Genomic DNA, 24,561 nt, shown 5'->3' with positions numbered 1-24,561 from the left:
CTCGTCCACACTTAACTCTTTGCCTGGAACATAGACCTCCGAAAACCGATCTACAAAATGATCAAGGACAGGCCTAATCTTAAAAAGACGGTCAGAATCTGGGTGATCTCGTGGCAAGGCTAATGCATTGTCAACAAAATGCAGCATCCTAAGAAGAAGCAAATACCGATTACGACTCATGGTCGCTGGAAACATAGCTGTTGCCATCAAGGGACTAGTAGACCAATAAGAAGCCAGTGACGGCTTCCTTATCAACCCCATCAAAAAAGTCAAACCCAAAAACTTTTTTAACTCCTCCAAATTTGTGGGAATCCACTGGGCAGCTCTAGAGTGTGGCCTAAGTCTAGCAGCGTTGTCCCTCAAATGCTGCTCCGCATACAAATTAGTCTGCTCAACAATCTCTTCCAAAAACACATCATCCATGAATAACTCAAAGAAATTGATAGGCATAAAGTTCTCTGTATTGGCGTTACACCCCGGGAGACCAGTAAAGGCAGGCAACTCTGGCTGCTCCATGTTTGGGGCAACCCAGACATCAGGTCTTATAACGCGAAACCTTTCAGCCCCAGGTTGCTGCACTATTGGCACATCAATGTCCTCCTCTAAAACAGGCCCTTCATCTGCACTGAGTGTGGCTTCATCATCAGAAGATTCCCCTCCAAGAGAAACATCACTGCCAGAATCTCTGACTTCCTCCTCTGCCTCAGATGCAGAGTCCGTCTCATAGTCATGATCAGACTGTGACTCAAAAAGCATACCAACCACCTGCTGAGCGGTCATCCTGCGGCTAGCCATGATCTCTCCTGCTAAAATTAACTGGACAAATTCACCACCAACAACCAGCACTGTGTAAGACAAGTAACAAAGTGTAGCTTTGTTAGTAAGAGTTATAAACTCAAAAACTATACCGCTCACTTGCCTGAAAAAGCTTGATTCACCAGCTACTACACAGCAATCACCAATGATATCCCACTAAAAATAAAGAAAGAAAGGCAAATTAGAAATAAGACAAAACAAATATCATTGTGCACAAACCTAAGGACAATTTCACACACAATCCTGCATTTAGTACACCCCCTACAAACATGTCATTCATGCATGGCAACAATACTCCTTTGGAGAAAATTGTTTTTACTTACCTAAAACATGCAACTGTGCAAACTGCAGGTCAACCACCGCCAAGACCGCAAGGAGCCACAGCAAATAAAGCAAAAGCTTTGAACTAGAACAAAAAGGAGGAAAACATTTTTTATCACAAATGCAAAGACTTCTTCAGTTGACAAACACCCCACCATCAAACATTTAGAAATTGGTGCCTAAGTGGATTCTGCCATAAGGGCAGATGGGCCTACTAATAAAATAGGCCTGTCTACCCCAAGGAAGCCAGAAAATACCTTTAGTAGTGTGTCCCCATGGAGAGCGACCCTTGCCAAAGGGGACAGCCCTCAAAAAAAAAAAAAAAAACACACACAACACTATCCCTGGTGCCTAAGTGGCTTCTACCCCCCTTGGGGGCAGGTGGGCCTAACAAAATAGGCCCGATCTGCCCCCAGGGGGTGTAGAAATGGGCAACAGGTCAATGCTTCCTTGGGGGGGGGCGCCCCGTGACCAAGGGGACGCCCCCCCACAAAAATAAACAAATACAAAAAAAACCCTGGCGTTCTAGTGGTTTCTGCCCCCCTTGGGGGCAGACCAGCCTAAAAATAATAGGCTGATCTGTGTCCAAGGGGTGCAGAAATGGCCTGGGTACATGTGCCCCCAAAGTGGGGGGCGACCCTTGCCCAAGGCCCCCCCCCCATCCACTAACACACACACACTATCCCTGGTGTCTAAGTGGCTTCTGCCCCCCTTGGGGGCAGGTGGGCCTAAGAAAATAGGCCCATCTGCCCCCAGGGGGTGTAGAAATGGGCAACAGGTCAATGCCCCCCTTGGGGGGGCGCCCCGTGACCAAGGGGACGCCCCCCCAAAAAAATAAACAAATAAAAAAAAATCCCTGGCGTTCTAGTAGTTTCTGCCCCCCTCAGGGTCAGACCAGCCTAAAAATAATAGGCTGATCTGTCTCCAAGGGGTGCAGAAATGGCCTGGGTACATGTGCCCCCAAAGTGGGGGGCGACCCTTGCCCAAGGCCCCCCCCATCCACTAACACACACACACACACACACTATCCCTGGTGTCTAAGTGGCTTCTGCCCCCCTTGGGGGCAGGTGGGCCTAAGAAAATAGGCCCATCTGCCCCCAGGGGGTGTAGAAATGGGCAACAGGTCAATGCCCCCCTTGGGGGGCTGCCCCGTGACCAAGGGGACGCCCCCCCCCAAAAATAAACAAATAAAAAAAAATCCCTGGCGTTCAAGTAGTTTCTGCCCCCCTCGGGGGCAGACCAGCCTAAAAATAATAGGCTGATCTGTCTCCAAGGGGTGCAGAAATGGCCTGGGTACATGTGCCCCCAAAGTGGGGCGCGACCCTTGCCCAAGGCCCCCCCATCCACTAACACACACACACACACACACTATCCCTGGTGTCTAAGTGGCTTCTACCCCCCTTGGGGGCAGGTGGGCCTAAGAAAATAGGCCCATCTGCCCCCAGGAGGGGCAGAAATGGCCAACAGGTCAATTCCCCCCTTGGGGGGGGGCCCCGTGCCCAATGGGACGCCCCCCCACAAAAATAAACACATTAAAAAAAATCCCTGGCGTTCTAGTGGTTTCTGCCCCCCTTGGGGCAGATCAGCCTAAAAATAATAGGCTGATCTGCCCTCAAGGGGGGCAGAAATGGCCCTAAAAGACATGCCCCCCAAAGGGGAGCGACCCTTGCCCAAGGGGGCGCCCCCCCATCCACTACACACACAATCCCTGGTGCCTAAGTGGCTTCTGCCCCCCTTGGGGGCAGATGGACCTAGAAAAATAGGCCGATTTGCCCCCAAGGGGGGCAGGAAAGGCCAACAGTTCTCTGCCCCCTTGGGGGGGGCGCCCCTAGCCCAAGGGGGCACCCCCCCCCACATAAATACACATAAAAATAAAAATAAACTGGTGATCTAGTGTTTTCTGCCCCCCTTGGGGGCAGATCTGGGTAAAAAGTAGCCAATCTGCCCTCAAGGGGGGCAGAAATGGCCCTAAAAGACATGCCCCCCAAAGGGGAGCGACCCTTGCCCAAGGGGGCGCCCCCCCATCCACTACACACACAATCCCTGGTGCCTAAGTGGCTTCTGCCCCCCTTGGGGGCAGATGGACCTAAAAAAAATAGCCCGATCTGCCCCCAAGGGGGGCAGAAAAGGCCAACATTTCTCTGCCCCCTTGGGGGGGGCGCCCCTTGCCCAAGGGGGCACCCCCCCACACATAAATGCACATACCAATATAAATCCCTGGTGATCTAGTGTTTTCTGCCTCCCTTGGGGGCAGATCTGGCTAAAAAGTAGCCAGATCTGCCCCCAAGGGGGGGAGAAATGGCCTTAGTAATTGCCCCCTAAAGGGGAGCGACCCTTGCCCAAGGGGCCGCTCCCCGCGTGCCAAAAACAGGAAACAACAACAACAAAAAACAAATCCCTGGTGTCTAGTGGGCATTCCTGCTGCCCGATCGCAAGGCGATCGGGCAGCAGGAATGCTCAAAGAGACACCGGGGAAAAGGAAAAGCCTTTCCTTTTCCCCGGTGCCTCTTTAGCCCCAACCCCCCACCCACCGGGAAGAGGAACTCACCTCTTCTCTCGTCGCCGCACAGGAAGCAAATGGCTTACTGTGCGGCGAGGATCCCATAATGAAGTCAGCGCGCGATTGCGCGCTGACGTCATTATGGGGGGGTCGGGGGTGGAAGGGGAAGGGCTTCCCCTTCCATCCCTGACTTTGGGGGGTGGGGGGAAGCACACAGAGGGAGCGAGAGCGCTCCCTCTGGGCTGTGTGCCGAGGACGTAGTGGTTACGTCCTCGGCACAGCAGCACTGTGCCGCGGGACGTAACCACTACGTTCGCAGCACAGAAGGGGTTAATGCTGACCCAGGAGCACATGAATAAAGGTATACATACACCATTTAGCCAGTTTTAAATCACTGTATCATTTGGCACACACTCTGCTTACCTCGCCACCCTGTAACTCATCATAGGGTATTGATTATATCTCTGAAAACATCCATTGAGCTCCTTCTCCTGAGCAAAGGAGTTGTAGCACGCACCATGACCTGCTATCATGGTACAAGGAGGTTTCCGATGATGAAGCATGCCACCTATGGTGGGTGAGGGAAATCATCTTTGAAAATGAATTTCCCCTCTATTTAGTTAGGTTACCCTTACGTCTTGTAGTTGTTTCTGTTTTAGACACAGGTGTTTATTTGTGTCCTTTATTGATAAACTTGGGAGCCAACACCTGCTGGTCTTTAAAACTCCCCCGGTCCTCCTTTGTTGTGTTTGTTATACAGCATAAGATCACATGAAGTGGCATCATGCAGATGGATTCACATAATTAAATCCAATGTTGTTTGGAATTGCTAAAATAATTCATAAATCTTGTGTAAATTTCACATCAGACACAAAATAACTATACAACGTCACTCCAACATTATAAAGTGCCTGGATCAGTGCCACCTGATACAGTGCTAAGATAAATATGTGTCACATAAATAACATGGTAAAGGAAGTAGTTAGTACATAATGCTCCAACATGGCATATCGTTCTCTAACATGGTAAATATATTGCCACGGTTGACTGTGCCATATTATATGTGGTCTAATGCTTTTGTGTGCCATCTTTGTGCCATCCATGGAGTTCAGAACCACTCCATCGCTTGAAGTTGAAGGAGGTGCCCTGCGATAGGACAGGAGACATGGAGAGTGTGAATCGAGATATGGGATCTGATAGAAGTCAAGCGATGCAGGTTGGCATAATGTGCCAGTTGGGCAGAGATGGTGGCAAAGAGGAGCAATGGAGTTCAGAGGGACAGGCATGGGGTGCTTTTACAGAGACATGATGTTGATGACCCAACAGAGAGGCTGATGGAGAAACATACTGGGTGAGCTGAGACAATGACTTGCTTCAACTATTAACAGTATGAATTTGTAGTAGTTGACCCTGTGAATAATATAAGGCATCCACACTTGTACATTGTATTATTGTTGGAACTTACCACTGCATGGCACAGGGAATATCCATTGCACAGATGTTCCGGTGCAGCAAAGAGGCACCCTGAAAGCCCCTGTCTTCTTCAGACATCCTATAGACACTCTCATGCATGATTGGGCAATAGTGAAATTTGCTACAGATCACTAATGAAGCACTCATATATTCCACAGATAAGGAGTTACTGTAGGCCATGATTTGTCCTTAGAGCATGTATGTGGTAGATTTAAGTGGTGATTGGTTGGGGAAAAGGGGGGGCAGAGGTATAAGAAACAGTAAAAGCAAAGTGCTGAGTGGTGCAGAGTAAGGGGAACAGATGTCATGTCCCAACACTCCATGTCCGATTCTAGGTTGGAGTGTCTTTCTGAGTGCATATAATTTGTAAAGGTCATGTTTCATTTTAATATCAATTAATTAATCAAGGATTTGTAGTGCACAGCTAGTCACCCATAGGGTCTCAAGGCACTGTATGTGTGAGTGCTGCTCAGTCGAAGAGCCAGGTCTTGAGGTCCTTCCTGAACTGCTTCAGTAATACAATCTGCCCGAGCTTGAGAGGTAGCGCGCTCCATGTCCAGGCTGCTAGGAAGAAGAAGGATCTTCCTCCTGTTGTACTTTTCCGGATCTTGGGGAAGGCTGAAAGGGCGAGCTGGGAGGAACGGAGACGTCTGTTGGGTACATAGAAGGCGAGGCAGTGGTTGAGGTATGCCGGTCCTATTTTGTGCAGTGCCTTGTAGGTGTAGATCAGGAGCTTGTATGTTATGCACTTGTTGACTGGGAGCCAGTGTAGGTCTCTGAGTTGGGAGAAGATGCGGTTGTGTTGGGGGATGCCCAGGATGAGTCTGGCTGCTGCATTCTGGACTCTTTGTAGTCTTGATTGAAGTTTCTTGGTGATGCTGGCATAGAGTGTGTTGCTGTAGTCCAGTTTGCTAGTGATGAGTGGGTGGGTGACTGTGTTCCTTGTGGCAGGGGGAATCCACTTGAAAATCTTCCGAAGGAGTCAGAGGGTGTGAAAGCATGATGAAGAGATGGCGTTGACTTGGCGGGACATCGATAGAGAGGATTCCAGGATGACGCCCAGGTTGCGTGCTTGGTCAGTGAGGGTAGGGAGTTACCCAGAGCAGTGGGCCACAAGGAGTTGTTTCAGGCACAAGGGGTGAAGCCAATCACAATGATCTCTGTCTTGTCCGAGTTGAGCTAGTTGACTGTAAACTGGCAGTGTTAACGAAGGGGACATGTATCCAGTGGCTCCATAAAATAAATTCTTATTGCAGTTCTGATCTGTGGCCAACTGGCCACGAGTCCGAATCCTGGTGGGGCCAACTCATCCCTTCATCCTTCTGAGGTCAGTAAACAGAGAACCATGAAAGTGGGTGACTACAATATGCGTCATTTACAGCATGATGAAATGCAAGAACTATGACTTGAAGCTATACATAAAAACAGTTCATGTTTACTATAAATTCTTGAGTGATTTGCCTTGCTTCACTTTTTTCACTTATTCCATTGTTTACAGGGAGATATTCTTCTGGTTTCTACATTCCTGTCACACATCAGCTCACATATTTAATGACATTGTTACAGAACAGCAATTTCTTGGTTTCCATATGATGCTTAGGGGCGCGGAGGAACCCTATCAAGAAACCTAGAACAGAAACCTTCTGTCTCCAGGGGTCTTTCTGTCTCTCCTCCCTGTTGTCCGTTCATGATCAGGCGCCCTAGTGGAAATATAGCTCGTACGATTTCGAATAAGAAGAGAACATCATTCATGGCTCATTTTCTGGCACTTCGTCAAGCGTCATGCAAACCGATTTATAGGGGGCAAGAGTCTTTGACTCACTCTGAACATCCAACAAAACAGTTCTCTGGACGCTGAAAGCAGTGAAATATGTTTGAAGCTTGATATACCTGAGAAACGTTTCCCTCTGGGTGTCTCCACCACTGACTCGCAACCCATTGTAAATCAAAACAATTTCATGCTTCGAGGTCTATTCTATTTTGGACCTTTTTCCTTGCCATCTTGTGACGTGTTCTTCCTCTCGGATTGTCCCCAGGGTTGAAAGGAAAGAGAGAGCGCGGTTGAAGACGGTGAAGTTCAACTCCAAACCTGGAATGATCGATCCAAAAGGGGTAAGTTGGCAGAATCTATGAAAATACCGAATATTTTTGGTTTTCGTGGACATGAATATGAATTCTTTGTGTGTTATTCCTGCTGGGGGTTGTGGAGGTCTGTGGGCGGTAATAGAACTCTGGCAGCTTCCTATATACCCAGGTATTCCATGAATAGGAGTATTTATACACACTGGTAAATTATACTGGCGCAACACCACCCAAATGGGTACTGTTAGTATTTCTACACTGTGATTTCTTGGGCAACCGAAGACATGATGACTGAATAAACAAGACCCGGCAGCAAGACAAGTAGGCTTAATGCTGTTGTAGTGATTGCTAAAGAATAGATACTGATTCTGAGATTATCTCCAGGCTGCCCATCCATGTAGATGAACAAGGAAGTCAGCTAAGGTTCCAAGGAAAGTGGGCTTCAAAACCAAGGGAATAAAATCAATAAAAAAAAATAATTGTAGCTTTAAACATGTGGTGATTAGTGGCTAGTTGAAGGCTGCCTCTGACTGTCTCATCCAATGGTGGGTCATAAAGCCTTCTACCATTGTGAAATGTGATGTCGGCTTTCAGTAATCACACATTTACATGAGCTGGAATACAATGTGGCAGACATTCAAAGGAGCTGTACAAACTGGGCTGAAACGTATAGTTTAGATCTTTCCTCGATTCCCAATGGAACAATCCAGTACCCTTATTACCCATTGTTGCGCTGTAACATGCACATATATTAAGACATTGCCCTCTGCACAAAAGGTAAATCTTCAAAAACAGTCAACCACTTTGAGAGTTATTTCTTTTGGCTCACAAAAGTATTAGACATCATAATGCTTTCTTTTGGTAATAATTTTGTTGTTGATGATAAGTGAAATTGAAATGCAGTCCTCACCCACATTGTTTCCTTATCAAAAGCCTGATTCAGAAACATTTTAGTGTGGGTAGGTGTTACTTATGTCTTTTGTACTCCAGAAGTAAGCCAGGAATTCCATAAGTAAGCCAGGAAGTTTCTTGGTTTACTCCTGGAATGCAGTATTAAGATGTCAGTACGCCAAGAGTAAGATACAGCAAAAGTCTTTGAGTCTCAGTGTCCCTTTGCTTTTGTTTTGTAATTTACTAATGGTGGTAGAGATGGTGATAATGAAACTAATGATAATGGGTCGTTTCAACCAAGAATGTATGCATGTACGTAGAGTTAAGTTTGTGCAAGTGATGCAAAATATGCAAAAGGTGCATATTGATTATTTACGCAGGAAAGCTGTGGTTGGGCATCTTGACCTCCGTAATGCTCCTAGTAAATCCTCCATCTCAGAGTAAAACCCTGGCTATGGAGCTAGCTTTTGCCATGTACGAGCGTTCCTCCACAGTTGTTAGTCCCTCCTCTTTTAAACTGGAACCTAGTCTTGGCACCTGTTAAGGCTTCTCTTCAGAATGTTAAGTTTGTGTGTTCCTTGATCTGAGGGCTTCTCCCTCCTACCGTTAAGATGGACACCTCACTCCATGTCATTCCAGACATTGTTTTCAGTGCTCAGTCTGCACTGGTGTTTGTAGGCAGTGGACACCTGCACACTTTTTTGGAGACTAGGACGTATATTTCACATTCTGATATTGATGCAGAGTAAATGGGAAAAAGGCATCAAGAAAGAAATGAAAGGTAGAACAGAAGTGACAAATATAAACAACTGGAATTAAACAAAACCTGCAAGAGAGCCACAAAGTGTAAGTGGTGGAAGAAAGAGGCATGAAGTGGAATAAAGACTATGTAGCCTTGGTGTGCAGCAACCTCCACATTCAACAGCAGTGGCAGAAAGCTCCTAAAAAACTATGGGCCACTACAGTTACTTATTATATATAAATATTACATATGTAATATTTACAATCCTGGGCTTTTATATCACAACCTAATGCATTCTGGGTGCTTCCTTTGTACTAAAGAGGCTAGGACACCATATGGAAGCAACTTGTACTTTAGGACAGATTACAAATGGTGTTTGTGATTACATGAACTAAGGTGACCACCTCAGCTTCTTCATAGTCTTTGGAGAGATCAACAGTCAGCAACTCTTGGCATGTCTATCTCCCAGCAATGAGCATGTCACAATTATGAGCAGGTGGTGTGCATACTATACTTCAGCAGGCAAACCAGCACAGTGTACATTTGAACAAACCATATTTGTATTGATCAGTTGAGTTGGCTTACAGCGTCCGAAAGTATCTTCTCTTCAGACATAATATGTAGCTATTCAATCAATCAGTAGATTTGTAAAGCACTTCTTGTCACTTGTGAGAGTATCTAGGCACTGTAGGGTCCAGTTGATTAGCCGAATAGCCAGGTCTTCAAGAATTTTCAGAATACTGGAAGAGAGGGGGAGGTTTAGAGATGAAAGAATAGCTTATTTCTTGTTTTTGCTGCTAGGTAGGAGAAGGAGCGACCTCTGCATCTCCTACGTATGTGTGGGTCAGGAGGTTGAACTGGCAGATTTTCTGTTTATGTTGCCAGTCCAGTTCCCTGAGGGAGGGGGAGATTCAGGACAAGTCTGGCTGAGGTGTTCTGTATGGTCTGAAGTTGTCAGAGGAGGTGAGCTGCGATCCCTGCATAGAGAGTGTTGCCGTAGTCCAGTCAGCTAGAGATGAGGGCCTGGGTGATGGTGTGTCTTGAGCTTCTGGGAAGCCATTAGAATAACCTATGAATCTTGCAGAGGATGAAGAAGCAGGAACAGGAGACAGGGTTGACCTTAGTCATTATGGTTAGCTTGTTGTCTAGAATGAATCCTAGGTTCCTAGTGTGGTAAGTGGGGGTAGGAGTGGGTCCGAGATCTGCTGGCCACCAGGATGTCTCCTATGGAGAACTCTTGTTTCTGAATATCAGTACCTCTGTCTTGTCCATGCTGAGCTTCAGGCAGTTGTCCTTCATCCAGGTGGCGACATCTGTCATGCAGTTGTGGAAGTTGGTCTCATGTTGGTGGTGTCTTTGGAGAAGGAGAGGATGAGTGGTGTGTCGTCAGCTTAGGATATGATGTTGAGTCCGTGGGTTTTGACAATGCTGGCCAAAAGTATCATATAAGTGTTGAAGAGGGTGGGGCTGAGTGCGGATCCTTGGGATACTCCACAGATTATTTATTTGGGTGCGGAGGTGAAGGTTGAAAGGCGGGCTCTTGCATTCTTCAAGTGAGGAAAGAGACAATTCAACTGAGAGCAGCTCCTTGGATGCCTATGTTGGGCAGCCTTGTGATGAGTGTTTGGTGAGAGCCCACGTTGAAGCCTGCCAGGGGGTCTAGGATGATCAGAGCCACAGTCTCTCCTTGGTCGAGTATGGTTTAGATGTTATCAAAAGCCACAATGATGGCTGTCTCGGTGCTGTTGCTGCTGTGGAAGGACGAGTCAAGTACAAGTTTATGTTCCTGATGTAAGGAGAGCGTTGTTTGATGGCTTTTTCTAATACTTTGTCTGGGAACGGGAGCAGGGAGATTGGTTGGTAGTTGTTGAGCTCACTGGGGTATGCTGATGGTTAGTTTAATAAAACATTGACTTCTACATGTTTCCAGTCCTCGGGGAAGATGGCTGTGGCAATTGAGGTGTTGAACAAGGTGGTGAGTATGTGGCCGATTCTGGCCTAGCCTAGGTTGAAGATGTGGTTAGGGCATGGGTCAGTTGGGGCCCCTGAGGGGGCCAAGTTCTTGATGGAGGCAGTGTCCTGAGGGGCGCGCTGACTCCATTTGGTTAATCAGATGTCTGTGGTGGTAGTGGGGTCATTGTGTTGCTTGAAGAAGTTGGTGGCCTTGAAATGGGGTGTGAAGTTTCTGTAGATGTTGATGATCTTGTTATGAAAGAAGTTTGCACGTTTGTCACAGAGTTCCTATGAGGTGGGTAATGTTGTTAGTTGCAGTTGAGGAATTGGAGATTTCTTTGAAGATGTTGAAGAGTTCTGTGCTGGGTTTGAAGCTTGATTTGATGCATGAAGCAAAGGCCTTTTTCTTCAATTCTCTCAACTGTCTGTGGGGTAGAGGTTGAGTGCTGCCGTGATAGTGATCTTGTTGGTTGTGTCCCTGCTGGTGCGCCATCTCCTTTCCAGGTGTTTACAGTGTTGTTTGGCAGTCCTAAGGTCTTCAGTGAACCAGCTAGCCTGGTTGGTGGACCTTCTGTGGGTGTTGTTGCCGATGGGAGTAATGCTGTTGGCGCAATTTGTGATACAGTTGTTAAAATTTCCGAAGTTCTGTGATGGGTTACTGGAGGAGTTGGGGTGTGTGGTGTTGAGGGCATTGATCCCTGTGTCCTTTAAGCCTTTGCTCCATCTACAATGTGGGGTGCTGGGCAGACCGGGGGCAGAGGTCCAGGAGCTGGTGATATTAAAACGGACGATGGAGTAGTCGGTCCAGGTGAGTTCAATGGTGTGGCTGATGCGGTCACAGGAGGTGAAGATTGGGTCTAGCTTGTGCATGTGTGGGTTCGTGGACGAGTTGAGTGAGTCAGATGTTGTTCATGCTGTCAAAGAGGTTGGTAGTGTTGATGTCATTGTGGTCATTGAGATGGAGGATGAGGTCGCAGAGGAAAATGTAGTTGGAGTCGATAGGGAGGGGGACAATGAAGTTGGTGATGAAGTTGCAGAAGGCTGGACATGGTCCTGGAGGACCGTAGAAGAGGGTGCCCCTGTTGGAGATTTTACTGTCTGTTTGGAGTCATCATTTGAGGTGTTCTAAGGCTGGGGTGATGTCTTAATTTGTAGTGATGCATTGGATGGATTCCTTGTGTATGATGGCAGTTCCTCTGCCAGGCTTATTGATCCAGTCGCGGGGTGATCGTTTGTCGTTCTGGTATTGCAGTGGCAATGTTGGTCATGGAAGTGGGTTTGGGTCAGGTCTCAGTGAGGAAGAGGACTTCATGTGTGAGGGTGGAGATGAGGTCCCAAATCTCAGTGGTATGTTTGCACAGTTAGCTGTATTGAGAAGGGTGCATGCAAGTTGGTGTTTTTGTTCAGGTGATGTCTGTGGTGTGTTCGGGGTGTGGCTGATCGGTCGGCTGGTGTGTGTGCTGTGGCAGGTGAGATGGCTATTGACAAATGCAATTTGAAGAACTTTTGATTAATTGAGGATGTTACTTTTTTTTATTGAGAAAAAGGTTATTGTCAATAGGAAATGCTAGATGTTCCAATAATTTTATTTTTATTTTGCAATTGCTTTGGACTATATGTCATACTTTAAGGTCAATGCCAGCAATTATCCAATAATCACTGTTAGTTTGCTTCAACATGAACTTAGATGCCTATTCACAAAGGTAAATTTGGTCCTAAATGTAGGTTTATGATTGAATTTGCCCTATTTACACTAGGATTTCTTAATATCTGTAAACTCATTTACAGGGTGGGGAGATACCCACAGCTGTACATCCCCCTCATTGGATGGGATCAGATAGTTCCAAGGCATGGTTTGCCTTGGAAATTTGGGAATGCCCACAAACGGGTATTTCCAAATTCTTCTCCCTCTTCTTTTCACCCTGGTAATGGCTGTATTTCTCTCCAGCATCATGCTAGTGTAAATACCCTATCAGGATGGAAGGGAAATGGATCATGACAGATTTGCTAGGTGTGTAGAGTACGAGGCATCTTCAGGGAGAAAAATGTATCCCTAGGAAGAGTAAAAATAAAATGCATTTCCACGGTGGATCCAGTTTCCCATGCAAGAATCTCTGCCATGGAGACCTCTGCACAACAGAATTAGGATCCTGCTGGAAAGGTCAAAGGACCTTTCAATGAGAACACCTCAAACCCTCCTTTTTAGGCACACTCCTGGGAATTCCAAAAAGTAGGAAAGAATGTTGATTTGGAGGCATCAATCTTAAGCTGTACTTTTCAAACTTTTATTTTAATTGAGCTGCATGTTTCTGGGTGTGTCCTAATCCGTATCTGGGAGAAACATTGGTATGAGTGATTGACACAAACTGTACATTAAATAAAGCATGGGATAGGCACCCACCATAGACACACACACATGATGAAGAGTCGAGAGACACATCAGTTAGGATCATGAATTTGGGTGAAGTAGCAAACGTGTTGCAAAATCTGGACCCAACAGAGGAAATCTACTCTTTCTTATTAGAACCACACTGCTCCCATAGCAGAATTGAGTATCTGCTGATGAGTCATGAATTTAACCACATTAGGGTTTGATATGGTCAGGACTCTATCAGATCACTTGTCCTCTAGGGGAGAAAAATGGCACACATACTGACTTGGAGATTGAGGGTGGAAGTACTGTAGGATTTGTGAGTCAGTTAAAATCAGTACTTTACAAGTATTGGACATTTTCAGCACCAAAGAAAATTGAATAAAAATGGATTAAGGTTATGCTAAATGGAATATGCAGAGCAAAATATATGGAGTCAAACTTTGGCTTAGTATGGTCATAACTGAATGTGAAAACAGAAACCCATAGCCAAATACAGAGCCACTTGCAGATTCCTGAAAAATGGAGACAGTAATCCTAGAGAGTTGCAGAGGAAGCATACGCTGAATTAAATCAATTGCCCACACACAATACGTACACATGTTGCACCGAGCAAGAGACAAATCAGGGAAATTACTAGTATGCTTTGTCATCAGAGAGGAACCAAGTATAAATATAGCCACAATATAAAGATAAGATAATAAAGAAGAGCATGTGGACACAGGTGGAATTCAAAACTGTGTTTGGTAACTATTTTAAACGCCTATATTGACAACAGTCTAAGACTGCCCCTGCTATGATACCTGATTTTCTAGACTTCGTGGACCTGCTCAAATGCACATGAGAATAGAGGAAGAAGTTGGAGGCCCAGTAAGTGAGGGTGGAATTCCAGGAGCCTATCTGGGACACACACAGAGGAATGATGCTCTGTAGCAATGCTCACTCTTCAGAACTCTGTTAAACTGTATGGGACCTAATAGTGGATAGATTGTTAGAAGTTTATCTAGAAGCCAATGAGATGGCGAAGTTGCTGAGATGGCAACATGCCAGCCAGCAATAAAAAAGCAAAGGTTCATATTATTGCCAAGCCAGTTAGGGATCTTTTGGACTGTACGTCTTACAGACCCCTGTCAAAGAAATGTAACTATTTAGCAAAGCCCTGGCAATCCAACTCCTGAATATGAACAGCAGCCTTGTAATCCCGGATCAAAGTGGGTTTCAAAGAGGAACACTTTTAAATTTGATGAGTTTCTTTATTTATGTATTTATTATTTTTTATCTACTTCAAAGTGCTGAGGACTTTAGGTATAAGTGTGAGTCCTTACGGAGTCTGATTAGAAGGTCTGGCTTTATCTCATGTCTTCGTCACAAGCAGTTCAGTTGTATGGAAGTTTCAAGAGCTTGTTTTTCAATAGTAGTATTACATGTGTATAGTTTTGTTTGGCCCACAGAAGTCCCTTCTGTACTTCGAAAGGTCCAGACCCTGGTCTCACAGTGTTATACCTCCATGCATGAGCATTTTGAAGATACATTAGGTTATGAATTGTATAGTGTTGTAGCAGAGATTTCTGACAGGCATGAAATGGGAATGCGCTTGAACATAGATATCAGAGTCTGTTTCCCCAGTAAGCTTCATAGGCCATGTAGAGGGACTTGAATGTAATCTTTGTTTCAACCGGGAGCAAGTATAAAGGATTTAAAGTTAGTCTGATATTGCCATAATTGTGATGGTTCAGGATAAATCTGACTGTCTTATGCTGTTGTCGTCAAGCCTAAAATGAAGTACATATAGATCCTGTGGAGGCTGATTGGGGAGGGTGCATTGTAGCTGGATTAGATATGGAAAATGCATCAATACGCTCAACTTCTAATACATGATAGCAAAGTTGCAGCACATGATTTTTGGAGCAAATTTCATAAGATGGGTCCAACTTCTGTAGTCAGTACCCACTGCACGAGCAATCGTGATGAGCAAGGTAATGGAAGGGCATAGCCATGAGAGTTATCATCTTTCACCACTCATGTTTGTGCTGGTTTTAGAGCTATTGGCAGAAGTATTAAAGTTCTCTATGAGTGCCTAACCTGTTTGAGGAACTGGATGCATTTATGACAATATTGGAATTACAAACAAACTGAAATAAATCCACCTGGTTTCCACTGCGTGGTGCCTGGGATGGACATACAATATTTAACAGGTTGAAGTGAAAGATACTATTTTTTGGTATGCAGATAGAATTGAATCAATCAGTAATCAGATCACTATAAATGGTGAAGTGCGGTAGAGAAGTTAAAGCTCCTAAAGTTACCATAATATAACATCCCTAACTATAAATTGTAATCCATAGCCTTACAACTGCAGCATGGAGTAGGGTAATTCGTACAAGAACAACAAGACAGTACTGTATTGGTTTGGATCCGCAGCCAGGATGCTTTGATAGATCTCTTTATGGCAGGCAATACATACTCTGTCCAGTTACATGGCATATTTGGCAGTGGTGCTTAAAATGATCTTAAGTATTAGCTATATGCAAAAGAAATACCTGAATGGGGTTTGCTATCTTTCACTAGAATGGGGTAGGATATGGCAGTAAACAGAAGGATCAAAAGAGTTGCATAAGGACAAGATGCCTGTTTTCTGAGAGTAAACGTTTTGCATTTGAGGAGGTGCAAATTTAATTTGCAGTCTAAGGAGGACAATTCTACCTTATGCCAGACAAACTAGAATAGAACATGCATCATTGTCATTGTTCTGAGTGAACCAGAAGAGACTATACCTCTAGTACAAATGTTTGCCCTAATGGGATTAAGAGACGTAGACTGTTTGCATTTGAAGAGGCGCAAATTTAAATTGCAGTCTAAGGAGGACAATCCTACCATATTCCAGACAGACTAGAATAGAACAGGCATCATGATCATTCTTCTGAGTGAGCCAGAAGAGACTATACCTCCAGTCCAAATGCTTGCACTCATGGGATTAAGGGATGTAGACTTACTTCAGTGACATTACAAAATGACAGACCTTATCTAGCAATGATTGTTAAGTGTAAATGTGATGATCATGATCTGGAACCAATCACAGACACAGAGTAGTTAAGAGTGTGCACCCATGTTAAAAGAGGTTTGCAGCAATGCCAGATTTAATCTAGTTCTATTTAGAATGTTGGGAATAGAAATATTAAAGGGAGATTTTATGTTGGGCGAGGTTTTGAATAGAGGTGGCTGGAGGCTGGTAACTCAATCTTGCCTTGTGTGATCTGCTCTTAATTTATCAGTAAACTTACCTGTTTACTGCTTCAGTTCTTCACATTAGCGCTAAGCAGGAGCAGATTCATCCGTGATGCATAACACAAGATTGGCAAGTTAACTTATATTGTAAAGGCTGCTCCGGCTGGCACAGAGCCTCTCAATTGGAGATACAGTGGGCACAATTCTTGGCAGAGCATTCTACCCAATGTTGTTTGTAAAATATAATTGAATTGGCACCACCTGACAGTGATTGACAAGCATCGTGTTTAATCTGTCACAAGCCAATTTTCCTGTAGAAACTACTGAATCGACATTTGGAGGCCATTTTCCAAGGTTGGGCTATTTTTTTTAAAAAATGCACTGTTAGCGTTAGCACATTTATGTAGAGTGGCACAGTGGCAGCCATTCTAGAAGGGCTGAGCAGCATTCAGTAAAAGGAAGTTTACACATTTCAATGTGGGTCATATACAAAGAGATCAGCTAATCTAATTAATAGCCGGTATGTCACAAAGTTCGCAAATTTAAGGACATGGTGAACGATTTAATTTATGTACCAAGACATCCCAATGCATAGACTCAGTAGTAATTTCTTTGAAGAGTTCTGGGGAACTTAGGGTATGTGTGGACCTAAGAATTCTTAATGACGAAATATGGATAGAAAGGCATCCATTACCTAACCTACATAACTTGGTATCCACATTGGCGGGTACTACCATTTTTTCTATATTAGATCATACTAGTGCTTATCATTAGGTTGTGTTGGAAGAAGAATTGAAACAATTAACTGCCTTTGTTACCCCAAAAGGTATGTTTCAATTTTGTAAAATACCTTTTTGGTCTGTTTTTCCAAGTGTGATGAAAGATACTCTTCAAGATATTGATGGCACTATTGCATTCCAAAAACAATATTTTAGTTTTCGTAAAAATGAAAATGATCATAATTTGAAATTAAGGAAGGTTTTACAGTGCCTAGACCAGAAAGGTTTCAAACCGAAAGAATCCAAATGGAAATTCAAATGCGAAATGGGGGAATATTTGGGACATCAGATTACAAAGAATAGCATCAAGACAAAATAAAACCATGTGCAGGCCTTTGTTTTTGCTCCAGTTCCACAAAATAAAGACCATTTGTTATCATTGGTAGGTTTCACTGAATTTTAAATTTATTAAGAATTATGCTACTAAAGTGAAACCTGTATGTCGTTTAAAAAAAAAACTAATGTTCAGTGGGTGCTGAGGAAAGAATAACATGACTCTTTTATAGAGCTTAAAATTAAGTTAACAAATGTTCCATTTCCAAAATTGTTTGAATTGGATATAGAATGTGTGGTGGCAGTAAATGCTAGTGCAATACAGTTAGGTGCTGTGTTCCTACACAGGGATAAGAACTGTGAATGGGTGGTATCCTATGCTTCAAGATCCTTAAGAATGTCTGAAAGAAGTTATTCAGTAACTGAAAAGAGGAAGAGGAGTGTGAGATGGCTTATACCATGAATAATATCATTGAATGGAGATAAAGGGCCTATGTGTAATCTAATTTCACAAAGGCATTATGGAAGGAGAAAATGAGTGAGGATGTTGACATTAAATTGGTTCAATGCTATGTCAAGGGTTTGGCCGGAAGAGAGAAAAATGAGTGGTGATACGGCTGCTTATTTTTAAGTGAAGGATGAACTTATGTTTAATGGAGATATTTTACTCAGAGGTTGAAAAAGTTGTACCTCCTGTTTGTTTGAGGAAATTGTTTTTTTCTGTTGGTCCTATAGGAGATATTAGATGTCAGGGACTAGAAGTTGTATTTGATTTACTGGTGGCCTGGTACAGATAAAATTTAAATTGATTGGGTATGATGTTATTCTATTTGTGCAGGCAGTGATAAATCTGCTAAACCTTGTATAACTGAGTGCTTGCATGTAGAGTGCATTTCGAAGCCCTAGAAAAAGTTAGGCATAGATATTCTTGGTTTATTTTGTGTAATTCTCAAAAATAAGCTTATGCTATATTATTAATTGATTATTTCATAGTGGCCAGAAGTTCATATGATTGAACAGGTGGTTTCTGAAATTGTGATTGAATCTTTTGAAGATGTATTCTTTAGAGGTGGTTTACCAGAAGAATTGGTTTTGAATTTGGTCCTAAATTTGTGAGTACAATACTTGAGGATTATCTTGCTAAATGTGATATTAATCATAAGAAAACTGCCAATTATTGTCCACAGTCTAATGGTCAAGTACAAAAGTTAGTAGTGACAGAGTCCATACAGTTGACTGTTAAAGGAGAATTAATATAGAAGAAGGCTCTGTAGGTTACTTTAACTTAACGACCATGCATAAGTTTGTGACAGGATGTTCTCCATTTGAGTTACTGAGAGGTAGAAAACCTGGTTTTAAGTTTGTTCATTAGTGGCTTATGGAAGGACAAGTAGGATCTAAGGTTGTTGATTTTGAAAACTCAAGGAGCGTGTGAAGAAATACCAAGCGAAAATTAAATTGTTAGTGGGTAACTGTAGATGTAAACCTACAGAGGATCCTATATTTCAGAGAGACTGGGTCCACATAAAGAAACCAGGTATATGTGGTAAGGAAATACCCAAGTGGTCGGATACTGTCAAGGTCATCAAAGTATTTGAAAGGTCTATGAGTGTAACAGGAGGGAAATGCAGAACCTGAACAGAATCTCTGTTTGTAGGAAAGTTGTTTGTGGGAAACTGGATGGAGATTGTTTGACAAAAAAGCAGACATATGTGGGGGTAAAGTTTATCTGGATTTTTTTCCTGATGAACAGATGGAGAAACTGAGTCTGGCTACAGAGTGTGTGTCTAACAATGTGCTATTGAGGAACATATGGAAAGAGATGGTAATAGTGAATGTCTACCTGATATTGTGCACAAGGAGAGTTTTGTTAATAATGAAAGTGGTCCATGGAGAACCATACGTGTGAACTATTCACCTGAAGTATTCCAAGAATTTAGTAGATTTTAAGTTTGCTCTTTTCAGTATTTTTGGAGTAGTATATAGGATTTGCATTTTTGTTGTGCTTGTTTTACAATTTGCCATGTGTAGTGAAATGTATAGCTGTGCACTTGCTTTTTGTACAGGATAAGGTATGTAGTATTCTATTTAGAATGTTGTGGATAGGTATACTAAGGGGAGCTTTGATGTTTAGGGGGAACCTTGAAAGGAGGTGGTTGAAAGCTGGCAGCTCTGTCTTGTCTTACCTGTTTACTTCACCACTTCCCTTCTTCACACTAGTGCAATATAACAGCCTCCACAGCAATTACTGGATCCCTAAGAATTCTCCAAAGAATACTTCCCATAAGTGCATCAGAGTTTCCCAGTTATAAGTAAAGGGGTGCCCTATTTATTCACCTAACATGGCGATGTAGAGAAGTACACAGTTTAAGGAATAAAGTAGTAACCTGGTTATAAAAGGCGGTCAATAATGTTAGTCTCCCTGAAACCTAGGAAGTGACTGCTGGGTCTCATCTCAAGACAAAAGTGGGTTAATATGCAAGTATGACATGTTGGGTGTGTTCTTTGAAAGGAGAATGACAATACATGGGCATCACCCATAAAGTCTCAGGGTGAGATGCTGGCTGGAGGATGTTCTGGACTGGACATTGGTAGAGGAAATTTATATGATGAAAACCATACTGGATGGTAAATTGACAAAAGACTGACGGATTGAAGGGTTCTTCTCGAGATTGTTGTACTGTTCGGACAGCAGGCCACACTGAGCTTATGAGACACTGATTGATGGGTCTAGTAATACTACTGACAAAGGGCCAGAGTAGAATGAGGAAGGCCTCACAGCTTACTCCTATAGGATAGAAAAGGTGAACGTCTAGCTAACACAGATGGCGGCAGGCATTCTCTGGTTGATGGGAGGTGCTCAAACAAGGTGATAAAGGATTGCAATATTAAACAGATTGAGAGAAGATGACCATACAAATGCTAAAAGATGAAATTTCTGTGTGTGGGAAAAATGTGCAGCTGTGGCCCTAGGAGTGCAAGAGTGTATTTATGTCTGGGCAATGTACCTACATGCCTGATGTTTGAAACTGTGATCGATGTTTTATAAATTATAAGTAAAGAGTTTTTAAATAAATAGAAGTGGGCTGACTGTATTAGCTTAGTGACTTGGGGGAAAATACCCTGACTCTTAAATTAAAGATTCACACACCTAATCTAATTTCAAATCAGTTATTGCTAATCTCTACAAATTATAAAAAATCATGATTGTCTCAACAGCAACGGTAGCTGTGCTATTGCCAAACATGCCAGTAGGGAGGATGAATGGTTTGCCTTTCAAATGGTGATCTCTGTGAGAGACTAAAGGCAGGACATTATTCAGCACATACTAGCAGAGGGACGTATTACCTCGAGGTTCTTTCATTACACGAAATTAACAAAGGAAATGACACATCTTCTCAACAAAGGAATTTGAGACCATGAAATGGAAAAAAAACTACATTATTATAATTAGCTAAATCTACATTTTGGTGAACTATCCTATTCCTGTCTTTTGTGCATTTTAAAACCAATTCCAACAATTTCATTTGACTAGCCTTTAAATTTAAATTCTGACTTCTCATTTTGCTTCTGATCAAATATGATTGATTCTTAATCATACCACAAATTGCGTGATGGCACAGAAATTGAAAATAAATGAACTCTATGAATCATTGATTTACAAATTAATATTTTTCACCTCAGGTGTGCAATTTTAGCCATCCAATTATTTCTGCCTGCCGGCCTTGTCAGGCCCAGAATTTAGCACTGATCCAGAGACAGTGGCACATTAGCAGCCAGCAGGATGCTCCTCAGTATCCCACACCAACGAGGTATGAACACAGTCAGAGTCGGCACGCATCGCCTTATATTAAATGGAAATAGGAAACTAAAGTGGACTTTCTTTACCCGACTTTGGCTCTGAAACGTCTGGATGATGGGGTAAACCACCAAAAACAGCCCAACATAAGGTAAACAAAAGGCAGTCTAAAAAGTAACACCAACATCAATAAACCAAAGCTCCCTCCTCATTGGAAACAGTTTTAAGAAATCCGCCTGTCTTCTTTACAGGGCTGGCATCCTTGGTACCCCAAGTTCAGCAGAACACCTCATGCCATACCATGACGAACTGAACTCTGATGGAAAAATTAAAAGACACGCATTTGCAGGAATGGTTTTCTCAAACATAGCTTCCTATGAATGTATTCTAGGCCATATTGCACGATGCCGTGTCCTGTAGAAAAAAAACTATTTGAGACTATTTTAGTGCTCATTGTTAGGGATTAGAGAACAGACATTATATTCCACTTTTGAAAAATTCAAATAAATGTGGTAACAATCCGTTTCTACTTTTCCCTATGTCCTAGAGTTCAAGCGCCATCTTCCCCCAGTGACACATCTTTAGTAGCTAATCAGAAAAATTGATCTGCTTCAATCCCCATCATGTGCTCAGGAAAACATTTGCTCCATTTGGGCTCCACATACAAAACCTTATATAGTAAGTTAATGCTCAACTTTTTTCATTGCAAGCAAAATGCTGCCCCTGACCATTGTGAACTTACTTTGTGAGTCAGAGTTGTTTAGTATTGATTAGCCAGGTTCCTCCTTTTTGTCAAATGCATTTTTAAGAGACTCTCTGGTAATAATATAGCACATTTATTTGTAATGCCCACATTCACCTCGAGGGGATTCTTCGTGTTAACAGCAGGGGTTTATTGCGGCCCAGCTGAGAGCTGAATAATTTTTGACCTTGGTAAGATGAAGGGCAGAGTAGATCTGTTGACATTTAAACCCATGCCAATGACCACGGGGCCAATCACAGATCTCTGCAGCGGATGAATTAGTCCACTGAGCCACGTGCCCTCCTGAGACACGCAGTAATGATTATTGTTTAATATTCCAGTGAGCATCCATGGTCAAGTTTTCTGAGGTCACTGCCATAAATACAACCTGAGGTCTTAAATTAATAGTTGATCTGGTTTAGTTAATTCCATGTTGTAAATGCTTAGCAGGTCAATCACATCCCAAATTCCAATGTCGATTCACGTGAACTGACTATGCTCTCTAGGCTAAGATGCTTGCTTTGTCATGCTTACTAATTTCAACGAGGGATACGCATACATATCTGGATATATCACAGCCATAATATTGCTACAGAGGTGATGCGGAAAAGGTGGCGATTTTGAAGGGTAATAAGAGTGGCAGAAATCATCTCTATTTCAAACTTGGATTATTTTATATCATTGAGACCAAAGTGATAAGCCGGGTGATGATAAGTGAGATGTGTAGTGAGTGTGAGTGTTCTCTGTGATGATTTCTCTTGTTGAGAGGGATGGAGGATAGTTGGACTCTATACAATAAGGACATTTTGTCTGGCAGCTATGTGTTGATAGTCCTTTGTCGTTCTGTGAAACATGCATGCCTTTTCCCTGTATGATCTTGAACATGCGGTTCCATGAACTAAGACGCAGTTGACCTACTTTCTTGAATATTGAACCAAACAGGAAATTATACTTGTCCTGAGCAGAGACATACCTGGAATCAAATGAATGGGGAACATTCTGCTCAGCAGTTAGAGATCAGAAGGAGCCTTATCAATTTATTTACAACTAACCCTACTTACCCAACAGCTACATGTAGCAATACACATGATCAGTTACATATGTGTACACAGTAAGGTTAAGAAGAGTAGGACTCTTGTCTCCAAAAACTATTATTACGTGGACAATTCCCAGGACTCCAAAGAGGACATACAGAAATGATGTACCAATAAATTGTGAAGCTGTTTAGCAAGAAGATTTCTGATGCCTGGTGTCCAGAGACAAATCTGCTTGGGTGTGCTGAATGGGTTCATTTTGAACCAGCTAAGCCAGGGGAAAAGTAAAGTTGTTGGAGGAAATTCTGTGCAGTGCTGAGAAGAAGCTCTTCTTTTCAGTACTGGGCAGATGTGCTGGGAATGTCAAGAAAAAACACAGAAAAGTACTTGAAAAGAAGAGAACCATTGTGGAGACCTTTTAGTAGACAATCTGGAACAGCCTTAGAAGTGCCCAGAATCTTAAGTGGTGTCAACTTGCCTTCTTCTGGCTGGTGTCAGAGAGGTGTAAGCAAGAAGGTGCAGAATATTTGGAATGACATTCAGGGACAAAAAGTGCTGTTTTGGGTATAGATGGTTTGAACGCAACCACAACATGAGTACCTATGTGTCCTGAGTTACATTGTTAATGATGGGCACATTTTTTTACACCACAGTCAAATTTTTGTGCTAGGCACTTGTGAACATGTTGATTGTGAGCTTGTACCTCACACAATGTTTTTTCAACCAGCACCGTCTTCATGTGGTGATGATACTGAAGACAGTCAGCACAAGATGAGAGCAGGGTTGACCAACCACATTTCACCCACACATGGGCTCGGTGTTTAGTCTAGTGATGTCAGGAGTTAGGGTTCAAAAAGACAGCAGTGAGGACAGATATTAAACTGGTCGCTGTGGGCCATATTTACTTTCTGTAGTTTCTCTTCCTCTCCTGCAACTAGGGCATGAGTCAAAGGCTCAAGTTGGTTCACCTTTTGTTAGAAATGGGGTCTTTGGTTGACAGTCAGGTTACCCACTGTTCAAGCAAGGACCCTCACTTTAGTCAGGGTAAAAGAGAATCACCCTTAGCTAACCCCTGCTTACCCCCTTGGTAGCTTGGCAGAGCAGTAGGCTTAACTTCAGAGTGCTAGGTGTAAAGTATTTGTACCAACACCCACAGTAACTTAATGAAAACACTACAAAATGACACAACACAGGTTTAGAATATTAGGAAATATTTATGTAAACAAAACAAGACCAAAACGACAAAAATCCACCATACACAAGTCAAGTTATCAATTAAAAATCAAAAAGAGTCTTTAAGTAGTTTTAAAAACCCACTAGCGCCGCTAGAGGGAAAATGTACCTGGTGCGCGTCAAAAATAACCCCGCACGGGCGGGTGTGCATCAAAAATAACTCTGCACAGCGGTACACGAGTCAAAAATCCAGCGGCACGATGATCCGAAAATCCCGCAGCGCAGGTTGTGATCTCCCAGCCTCCGTCAGCGATGCTGCATGTTGTTTCTCCTGCTCCGTGAGTCGATTCTTCGGTCGCGTTTCCTGCGAGTGTCGTTTCTCAGCTG

At 43.2% G+C, this 24,561-nt stretch overlaps 1 protein-coding gene across 4 annotated transcripts in view; it reads left to right on the top strand.

Annotated features, from left to right (window-relative positions):
- The window catches only part of LOC138249824 (disks large homolog 2), a 3,298,389-nt gene that overhangs the window by 2,988,151 nt on the left and 285,677 nt on the right, over positions 1-24,561 (top strand). For all 4 annotated transcript variants that reach the window (XM_069203950.1, XM_069203947.1, XM_069203948.1 and 1 more), the window contains one exon: positions 7,147-7,222. In XM_069203950.1, the coding sequence (XP_069060051.1) occupies positions 7,147-7,222 (76 nt within the window). The remainder of the gene's footprint in view (positions 1-7,146; positions 7,223-24,561) is intronic.

This window comes from Pleurodeles waltl, chromosome 8 (assembly GCF_031143425.1).
Source record: "Pleurodeles waltl isolate 20211129_DDA chromosome 8, aPleWal1.hap1.20221129, whole genome shotgun sequence".
Taxonomy (NCBI): Eukaryota; Metazoa; Chordata; class Amphibia; order Caudata; family Salamandridae; genus Pleurodeles; species Pleurodeles waltl.
The sequence above is the reverse complement of the archived record's forward strand: the minus strand, read 5'-3'. Positions and strand labels throughout refer to the sequence as shown.